The sequence below is a fragment of the Nomia melanderi genome, chromosome 7 (genome assembly GCF_051020985.1).
Source record: "Nomia melanderi isolate GNS246 chromosome 7, iyNomMela1, whole genome shotgun sequence".
Lineage (NCBI taxonomy): Eukaryota > Metazoa > Arthropoda > Insecta > Hymenoptera > Halictidae > Nomia > Nomia melanderi.
The window spans coordinates 94098-105355 of NC_135005.1; the positions used below are offsets into that span (position 1 = coordinate 94098).

An 11258-nucleotide genomic window follows, 5' to 3' on the forward strand; every position below is an offset into this window, starting at 1 on the left:
AGGCAACAACAAACATGGAAAATCGAATGTAACGATATTTTCTTTAACCAGATGATACTTAGAAAATCACACCCGTACTGATCCACTCTATTATTTAAAAACTGTTAATGTTCGTCAATCTAAATAATTATTAAATGGTTACCGTGGAAGTTGAACTAGACACGTAGTAAATTGTCAATAGTAAATTCTTAGAGTGAAATTGCCCAATTAATTCAACTGGCTATTAATGAAGTTAATAAAAAAAAGAAAAGTATTTATCAATATAATATTTTTAATCAAAGTATGTTGAAAATAAAAACGATATTTAAAATAAATATTGGAACCGTAATCGATGTCTTCGCCAATTTCTATTCTTTACAGCTATAACAGAAAATGACAGTTGAAAACCAGACACAACGTCATAGTAATATAACTCGAATCCCTCATGTTCAACCTATCGTATCGTCCGATTTTACAAATCGAATAAGTATGAGTATTTTTATGTAAATACATATATACATGCGTACGGAAGTAATTGTAATGTACTTGCAATGAATATAGTTTATAAAGTTTCATGGCGGTGATCCGAATCTAAATGATCAATGACGTCGCGATGATGATGTAAAGGAAATTACTACTAAAAATGTATGGCAATACTATATGTAACTAAAATATCACGGACGCACTTTAGGTATATATATATATATATATGTCGCAATTTTTCAATCGTTTACATAAATTTAGTACAGCTTCGAAGCTTGATGTACAGGTATCGCATTATCGAAAAATTGATATTATTATTATTATTATTGTTATTACTTTCCTACTAACCCAATGAAAAATTCACGGGTTCTGGTTTTGTATAAACACGTGTACGTGTAATTAGAAAATTGAGAAACTCGATGGTGTTGTAGCGATGTTCCGATAAGCGTTAAACCGCTGCCTTATCGCAGTGGTAATTATAAAAGGTAAATTGCAAATTAGCTGTACTCTCTCTGCATGTAATTATCGAGCTGCGAAAAGAACGAAATGAGTTCTGCGATACTAGCGAAGCAGCAGTGTTGGGCACAATTTTATTCGGGTAATAAACAATAATTATTTTATTCTTTGAGAGTGATACATATCTGATTGAACATTGGATAGAGTTACTTTATCCGAAAAAAGTTTTGTTCGATTCTGTCTTATAAAGCTTCTTCGTTATTATAAGCCATACAAGTTCTACATAATAACCTTTCCCAGAATTTGTTTACGCGTGAGTCGCATTTTCTCTAAAGGTATCATGTTCCTTCTATGTTGCCTTATAATCATTTCACTCTATATACTTTTGCTCAACATACTACACACACGTGTGCACTATCGGTCAAACATATCAGATCAGAGTATAGGGTATTCAGTTTATTAATAAAGGAAGAAAATGTTATTTTCGAAACATTCAACGGATCATTTTACAAAACTCCATGGTATCGTGTAAAATAATATTATTCTCATTCATTAATCGTGAACTCTGATCTGGTAGTTTTAATCGGTAACGAACACGTGTAAGTACATAAATTTCTTTATTATAGAAAGCGTAAGAATGATAAATAAGTTAATTCTTGTGCTACAACGATTTCTAGGTCAATTGCGATTTAATTGTTTGAGATTAGAGTTGCCAGCTTTTCATACATATATATACATATATTATTAGGAAAATGAGAAACTTGTAAAAGGCAGCAAATTGTAACAGTATTTCTGAAATATTTTTTCGAAAATTCGGCCAAGCAGGTAACATTTCATAAATGATATTCTTATGAAATATCACTGTATTATAAGAGTGTCGATAAAAAGGTAAAGAAATGGCCGACTGAACTGAAAATGGGAAGTTATCCAGAGTCTCCCGCCAAACACTGAAAAGGTGGCAACCCTATTTGTTACACACTGTTGTGTACACTCTAAATATTCCTATACGTTCGCTGCGTATAACAGAGGTGTCTAACTGACTCCCTTCACGCTAGTAACTCAGGACAGCGTTCCTCCACCACCACTACTCAAAGAGCTGCCCGAAATTGCGTATGCGAGCAGTTCTATGCAATGTTCAATACAATAAGTAAAAGTTGGTAGGGAGAGGGTAACTTTTTGTGAGGGGAGTGTCACTAGAGTGCCCGCGCGGGCACCGATTTCTACACCCTTGAAATAGCTGGTAACGACGATCACTTTACAAAGTGTCTTGTTGAAGCTTGTTGAAGCTCATATTGCAAACGGCTATACGCCTATACTAACTATACGATTTTCGAGACGATGTAATTAATCATTTTTCAACGGCGCATTCGAGACTTGAATATTTCATGAATATACAAATAACTGGCATTTTTATAACGGCACAAAAATGTTTATGCATTCTTATGTGTTCTTATATGTAAAATATCTTAGGTGCTATGTACATATCATTGCCGATTTTTCAACTAATTTCATGCCATGTCAATTTATGATAACCGATTGTCAGTTTTGTCTCTTTGCCAGCATAAAATATTTTCCTTCGTAATTTGTGTTTGTATTTGAAAAATTTAATGAGGAATATTCAAATATCGAATCGACAGTTTCAAATTGAATGCATGCTTAAGCCTGCCCCCGCCTTTCTCATCTCGATGAAATAGGGAGTTTATAATGTGTTTTGTTAAACTTGGCTAGACAGCCACGAAACACAGACATTTATATTGTTCCGATGTTACAAGTTCTTATAGAGAAATACATATATAGCAAATTGTTGTTTTACCATAGTACAACCCCGTGTATATAAATTTAAATATACGAAAATCTGATTCATGTTGTGTAAGTACCTACATTAACCTATGAACCATCGTATTCGTTATCCCTTCCCAATGTTTAATCCTCTGATCGGAAAAAGATCTAAAGTAAGATTTGATTTTCCTTCATTCGCACTTTCGGTTACAACTTCATCGTTCAAAACAGACTTGCACTTTGAAACTATCGAAAGATAGTATAGAGTAATACATCTATATCAGAATTATAAACAAGATGAAGAAACGAATGACAATCGTTTTTTCTTTACGTTGTTATACAATACAAACCTGGAGAATATTATATTCATGTACACTTGTAATCTTGTTACATTTCAGAAATGTTTTTTCGTCATATATATTTTTTCAAGGAATCTCCAAATATTTAATAATCGCTCCATACCACGACGTATACCTTCTGTGATCGCTCTATTCTATGCAAAAATTTTCAAAGTTATGCTTTTATACTTGCGACCTGTTCACCGCGAGATGTCATCGTTGTGAAAACACAATTGCACCTGCTGGTCATACTGGTTTTGATGTTAAATAAGGATGACATTATTGGCAATACAAAAAATGTCGACGGCATACTAAATTTGATCAATCTACCTACGATTGAACAAAGAACAAGATTTTATTTTAAACTGTACAAACATATTGTTTAAGTACTTCACATATACCACCTGGGCATTACTATTTACATGGTGTACATATAAGAATTAGAATATTATTAATCAATGTAAAAAATATAAAAGTTATTACCAAGTTAAACAACGAATATAATATTTAAATAATTTAAAATTCTAACATATTCGTAACTATTTTTTTTGGTTATATACTGACATACGTATTATTGCGACGAATCGTATTTTTTTGCCAAACGCCTTAAATAGCCGCCTCTTTTAAATGTAGTATACATTTTCTATTGTGATCGTTGTATCGTTGCGCATTTCGAGATGAGAACGTATAGAAATGTGTACTGATCGCATTTAAAAAATCTGTCATGTCTTTAAGTATACGATAGAATGTCGTATAAATGAGACACTTTTTGGTACGTAATCAAAGAACATAATTTTATAAAACAGATAGTTTTGTGAAAGAAACACTTGGAATTTGTACAGCAGCTGATGCATGTAAAGATGGCCAAGCTCAATACAAACAAATAGTGACCAGCGACGTGCTGGTTTTACAACTAGCTCTGCATATAAAAGGTGAGTGAATTTAATTCGTATATAATATTAAATAATCATTTCTTTTCTAGATTATTTTTATCTATTTTTTTTCGAATACTTTGAATTTCAATCTGTATTAATCGGTGTGCGGACACCTGTCCTGACCTGCTCAATAAGGTCTCCCATTTACGTCGAATTTATAACATAATTTATATTCGTTTTCCGTGCATATTTTTCTTTATTAACATTTCTATTCGATTTGATGTATCATTATCCTTTTTTGTTAAAATTTATCTGATAAATGATAAATTTTAAAACATATTAGTTCCAAATGTAACATAAAAAAGTGGAAAGCTAATATATTGTAAAAAATGTTTTTGAAAAATCTTCTTTATTCTTCTTAAAACAGTTTTTCTTATACGTGCTTGCATAGATTTTAGTCACAATTTATGACTATCATGATTTATTATTGTTTCAATTACTTTGTATTCCTATTATGAATATTTTTTTATAGACAGATGCTAAAGAGATTTTAATTAATGGTCTCTTAAAAATGGCTTATGATCCACGTGATATAAAATATTCATCTGAGATTCATAGTCATCAACACAATCAACCCAATATGACTGGGTATACATATTCTGGGCATCCTTCGCATCATGTCCAACAAACAGATGAAAACAGAAATGAGAATACTTGTGGAAATAAAGAAGCATGTCCACAGATAACACGCCAGTCTTCTGGAACACAGACCACTCAAAAAGTGGACGCAGCAACAATGACAGATCCTTTACAAATAGATTTTAAACTTACGTCTGAATATTTAGCACGTTGTTCTAATACATTAGGACTACCATATGTAAGTAAATATGAAGAACACGCAAATAACTCGACTCACAATTGTCAAGAAGTACGGCCAAAAATCGAATATGAAGTTGAACCACAACATATCAATGGTAAATGCATATATAAAATGTAATATAGATTATTACTATACTAGATTCTAGAGTAGTTTGTCTAAAATTTTATATATTGTAAATGTTTCAGGTACTTTAGTCTATCATTGCCCAGAGTGTGCATACCGATTTGAAGATCAAGATGCGTTACACGAACATCTTGAGGACCATAGACAGCGACCTTATATCTGTGATATTTGTGGTGCAAGTTTAAAGCGCAAGGAACATTTAGATCGCCATAAACAAGGTCACAATAAAGATAGGCCTTATCAGTGTAGTATGTGTTGTAAAGCATTTAAACGAAATGAGCATCTCGCTCGTCACATGATTATACACTCAGGTAGCAAAAATCAAGTTTGTACAGAATGTGGCAAAGCTTTTTATAGAAAGGATCATTTGAAAAAACACTTACAAAGCCATAATAGTAGCAGAAGCAAAAATCCAAACAGTTCTCAAAATAATCAGAATAGTCAAAATAATGGTGACGAAGGATTGAGTAATTTTGCAATGACAATGAGGCAGGCTGGGCCACCTCCATTTTCTATTTTGCGAACTTAATACATTTTTACCCTGATCTTATGCTAAGATCATTTTAGAATTTAGGCAATTTAAATGTAAGAGATTGATACAATGAGCTTTGTTGGATACATTTTCAGGAAATATTGAATAATTGTTGACAGTTTCGAATTTTGCAGTTAATTAGTCATCAAATATTACCTGCAAATAGTGTATAATATAAAACAGGCTCTAAGGTATCCATGCAGATTTTATATTTCTCTTTTGAATACGCTTCTAACATGCACAATGTTCTTGAAGTACCTGTTGAGAACAATTCTTCAGATCTAGATTTATTAAATTATTTTTCCCAGGTTTTGTATTTTCGATAATATTTAACAAGAATTAAGGCAATAAGGAAAGGAAAAATTAAATATGAATTGATCTACTTTCTTTTGAGAAAGATGTACAACAGTTTTTAAGTATCTTCTTTTGTAGCAAAAAAAGAAAATGATGCAGATATTTTATGATGAAGAGACCAAAATTCTTACTATACCTATAATATATGAAGAAACTGTCTGTTTATTATTATGAATGTAAAAAAGGAGGAGGAAATACATAATTTTTCGTTTCCTGCTAAAATAACGGCATCAACTTCTTGAATAATGTGCCTAAAGAAAAGAACATAATATTTGCACAAAATAGAGAAAATAATTGAAGTTAATAATTCAGCCTCATAGTGACGTACTCTTATTTCTAACAGGAAAGGAACATTGCAAATCGTAATTTTCGAAAGATAATTTGTTTCAAAGAAATGTAGGTTTGTTAGCAATACATCCTTTTTTCAAATAAAATATTATGAGTATACAATGTTGAAAAAATATTGCATGGTTTAGACTGTTTTAAACGGTTAAAAGAACTACTAGGAATCTGTCTGATAAACAGTCTTTGCAGTGTTCCTTCAAACATGGAACTGAGATAGTAATTATTTCTTTAGCAGTAATATGCAGATTATTACCAAGAGATGAATACCGAGAACAAAAATACGTTAACCAATTATTTAATATTTATAGTTTATATGATGCATATGGTTGCGTGTGTTATTGTATATGTGTATATGTACAAAAGTGCGTATAATATATACTACATGTTATCATATTATATATTATATATTATGCGCACATTTACATATAATATTGTTACTTCGATTTTTTCCTTGTATATTATTTATATTTATTAAGAAAACCGACCATATATCGGCTTTATTACGTAATGCTTCCAGAGTGTACATAATTGTACACGTACACACACACACACACACACACACACACACACACACACACACACACACACACACACACACACACACACACACACACACACACACACACACACACACACACGAAATATGATAAAAAAAATCGTTTTGTTATTGGTGTAGTAATCACAATGAAAATAATAAATGATTATTACATAAAATAATAAATTCTTTAAACACGAATTTATATGATTATTCTTTGAAGGGTATTAATGAGAGGACGAAGGAATGTTTTTCAATTGTGTCTTAAACTACAGCATTTTAAAAATGCGTTGTTAAATTTTTTTACCGAAATTTTACGACATTAAATACAAAACTAATAAACCAGCAAAATTTTAAATAGTATTTTCATTTGGTTTAAAAGGTGTCTCTTTGAAATGAATTGCTTTCAAACTTACGACCCCAAAAAGTTGTTACCTATTTAATCAATTTTTATAGGCACATTAGTATAATATGTTGTAAATTAAATACTGTGAATGCTCATGTAAATGAAATTGTCATAAATTAATTTATAGAAATAGACATTAAATACACTTGTTTATTCTGTTAATGGATTCTATCGAGTTGTAATTAAAAATAGAACCTTCTCAAACTGTATTAAACTTTTTATTATACTGAACTTAGACAATTGCTATAAATGCATCAAAGCAGTAAGGTGCATAAAGTCTGTGATCTAGTAATAAGATAATTTCAAATATTTTATTTTCATTGTGTTGAAGTATTATGTGAATAAGTAAATGTATAACACTGAAGAAGGTTTCTTTTCTACGAACCACGATAACAGTTAATGTATATGTAAATATACACAAAATATAAATGAAAAGTTTCGACAGTAAAACGCAATAAATAAAGATTAAGAAATTTGTATAATATTCAACCTTAAAAAAAAACAGTGACTTTGAAACTTTGCAAAAAAAAAATAGGTAACAGACAAAAGTATTACACTTTATTTTTCCTAAAACTATGTCTACTTTGTTTGATCCATCTCCTCTACAGGTACTAATACTAACACAACTCTAATTGCTATTAAACTATTAAATTTGATATAGAAAGGTATAAGAAATACAATTTTATTTACAAATAACATACATACCTTACTTTACATATTTTTCTATTTTAAATCAATAAATGAATGTAATTCCTTACATTGTTTATCGTAGCTAAAAAATAAAATGTACATGTGAAGTTCGAATTGGTACATTCAAATAAAAATTCTTTATAAATTTCTGATTAAATCACTGTGAAATACAAAGAGAGATTACTATAAAAAGAAAGTTATATAAAAATAAATGTTCGAATGGCGAATACAACGGTTGGTTATTGAAAGACATAGTTGCTTTTTTAAGAAGACAAAAAGGAGGAATGTCTCAGTCATGAGTGTGTAATGTGATAATTAGCTTTTGCTATAAAGTGCCGACATTTCTGTAAGCAATTATTAAATTGTAAAACGTTATAGTAAGTCTATAATTCGTACATCTTTGTTTAACGAGAAATAAAAAAAAGGGACAGGGGTCGTAAATAAAAGCAAACAATGTGTCATTTTTTCATTTGATTTTTCATACAATTTATATATACATATACATATATGTATATACATACATATATATATACATATATATTATATATTATATATATATTACATAGGGTATTACATAAAGCAGCACTGGGAAATGTCCGGAAAAAACGTTCACAAACTTTAAATCTCTATCCTCGCAGCCTAAATTCATCTGTCTGTATTTATACCTACATCTTATACATTTCTCATATTTTTGTTGTTGCCTACATTAAATCTTACAATGTTTTTTCAAATCGTGCCTCTTTCCTCGTCTTACGTTTCCGAAGATTACATGTTTTTTTTACGTACTCTATACAAAAATAAAACACTGAGGTCATCAGAGGTCTTGCATCATAGTTATACAGAATTTTTTCTTATTAATTCTTTATGTTTCTCTCACCCCCCCCCCTCAATCTTTCTGTTTCTACCCTTTTATTTCGTCTTATTTTGCTCTGGTTTCTGCTATATCTTCTCTCTGTTTCTCATTCCCTTTTCTCACGGTTGTTCTCTCTTTATTTTTTTTTCTTTTCTTTCCTTTTTCCCCCTTTTTGATTTGCAGACCATGACGAACGAACGCGGTATGTTACTCTTTCCTTTGTACCCTGGAAGACTGCGGTACAAATGTATTTAGATGAAGAAGAAAATAGAAATAAAAAATTGAATGGTGAAATCGAACAAAAGATTCTTCACCTGTGTGGCTGAGTGAAATGCGCTTGCAAATGCAATTTCTTTGTTTTCTTTCTTTTATTATCATTATTATCTATCGGATATCCGGAAAATCCACAACTGGGAACGGTATCTTTGGAATATACAATATTACGCTATTGGTAGTTAATTTGAAATCACTAATCGTAGTTACGGCAGTACGTAGCTACCACCATTTCATTAATATTCATCTTATTACTATACTTTATACAGTAAACTAATCGTGTGAAAGTTGTCAAATGAAATGGTTATTTGTAGTGCCAAACAATTTTGCATACTATTTCGTGTGTATTAAAATATTTCAAAATATAGGATGGACAAAAATGGACCAAACGTTTCTCTTCATATGTAAGTTTTAGAAACCGTGTTTTTATTAGAAAGGAGATTCTTTAAACCTGTGTATATTGTACTGAAAACTGAGGGTGCGATTTAGAAGAAATCGTTGATTACATCGAAGAAGAAATGTCCACGATAAACATTATTAAGGAAATTAGTTCTTTGATTGATCATCCGGATCCGCCGAAACGAATTTTGGAATATTGGTTGATTATGCGATCGTTTGAAAGCTTGTGACAATACTGTGTAGATGCGAATAGTAGGAGAAAACTTATTTAAAGAATTATACAATGAAATGTAATGTACCGCTTCTACTCTTTTAGGCGTAAGTAAGGTGTTTGGTCCTTTCTTGTTCATTCTGTATTTACATATTAAGAATCTGTACTATCTCGAGCGTATCTATAAAACATCAGCCTTTTCAATCTCCGTACAAAACTGCAAGAATATTTCTCTTATGAATTGTCAGGTAGTATTGCATTTAGGTGTTTAATAAATATATCATTTACCCTACAACTTATATTTGCAGACACGTAGAACGAAATGAAAAATATGACCGACACTTCAAGCACCATCATTGATAATGTTTAAATCTTTCGGCTAATCGTTTCACGAAAGAAAGAACGGGCTTGAATCGTTGCGATTCAGTCCCGTTTGGCCTCTGTCTATTAAGCGGGAGTTAAAATCGTAGACTTGAAGAGTGATCTCGATCGCGGTTTCATTTTTCTCGAAAACAAAGACCTTCCCATTGCGTCACAGACTCTCCGGCTACACAGTAGACATAGTCTATTTTATACGCGTAATGACTTATCTTTTATGCGTACTTATTATAGTTCTCCTAGGCTATTGAAAAAATGAGGAGTTTATATGCTTTGTACTATGTCGAGGAATTTGTATATCTTTCCATATTTTCCTTTCCGTCGTTCACTTGCCTGTAGTGCTGATGCCTCTGTTTGAAAAACCGGTAATCACACTTACGCACACGCGCACGCGCACGCGCACAGTCTGGCATACGCAAAGAAAAGATTCAACACACATACAGTACATCACACACCGTCTGAACAAACCGAGAAACTAAACCGCGCGGCAGCTGGATCCTCTGATCAAATACACATGTAAGAACACGTAAGAACATGTAAGAACACCGCCTGTTGGTTCATGCAAAACTGTTCTTATTCCTCGTTTGAACCCTTCGCGGCCTCGGGCTACTCTCTTTACAATTCACCTATCAGCGAATGAGAGTCATCGTTCCTCGATATTTATTACATGAGACAATTTGTAAATATCCCGTTGAATATGGGATATTGGATATAGGATCATATCCATTACAATATAATTAAATAACGATGATACGGAAAATACTTCTATCGAAGAGCCAGTATCGAAACGTGCAGTGTTTAGATCGATTGATCTGATAAACGAATGTTTAAAACTTTTATTTAGTTCTTTGTTTGTCTACTAAACGCAAACGCATATACGTAACTGTGATTGGAACTATGTATGTATAATCGTTTTCAGTCTTGTCACATTTGAAATCTTCTTCGCTCGCGCGCTTCTTTTATTCATCCATTCATTTCTTTCTTCTTACCGTATAATAGACAATTTACAAGACATAACAAAAACGCGCTATCAAAATTATAGAAACCTCGAAGAAAAACTCGCCGACAGTATTCTCACTTTTCTAGATTATTAGTCTTGAAAAATCTAAATTTGCAATTTATTTTAATAATTCATTACACACGCAATAAGGGTTTACACGTACAGATAAACGCTTTCCACGTGTGCAATGGTTAATTCAAGTTTTTCGGTTTTCTAACTTTTGAATCATTCGCGTAAGAAAGCGCAAAGCCGTGAAGGGTTGCATGTGCAATACTCGCGACTTACGTCTAAAGCATGGATGGACGATTCGTTTGTAGCGGAGCAGAAATGTTCTTCGTTGTTCCGAAAACAAGCCGGGAGCAATGGTAA

At 31.7% G+C, this 11258-nt stretch overlaps 1 protein-coding gene across 4 annotated transcripts; it reads left to right on the plus strand.

Annotated features, from left to right (window-relative positions):
- The first annotated feature begins 3212 nt into the window (after positions 1–3212).
- Positions 3213–8251, plus strand: LOC116428889 (uncharacterized). 4 transcript variants are annotated; one of them, XM_076369313.1, is made up of 4 exons: positions 3213–3807; positions 3878–3967; positions 4447–4884; positions 4976–8251. In XM_076369313.1, the coding sequence occupies exons 3-4, from the start codon at positions 4482–4484 to the stop codon at positions 5440–5442; spliced, it is 870 nt and encodes a 289-aa protein (XP_076225428.1). In that variant the 5' UTR covers positions 3213–3807; positions 3878–3967; positions 4447–4481; the 3' UTR covers positions 5443–8251. The 4 variants fall into 4 exon arrangements, with proteins under 4 accessions (XP_076225428.1, XP_031836943.1, XP_031836945.1 ...); XM_031981083.2 differs by having other exon boundaries at positions 4443–4884; positions 4976–8248; XM_031981085.2 differs by having other exon boundaries at positions 3881–3967; positions 4443–4884; positions 4976–8248.
- The last annotated feature ends 3007 nt before the right edge of the window (positions 8252–11258 follow it).

Coding starts and splice junctions, on each gene's coding strand:
- LOC116428889 (XM_076369313.1), top strand. CDS start 4,482: ATGGCTTATGATCCACGTGATATAAAATATTCATCTGAGATTCATAGT. Junction 4,885..4,975: donor TGAACCACAACATATCAATG/GTAAATGCATAT, acceptor TAAATGTTTCAG/GTACTTTAGTCTATCATTGC.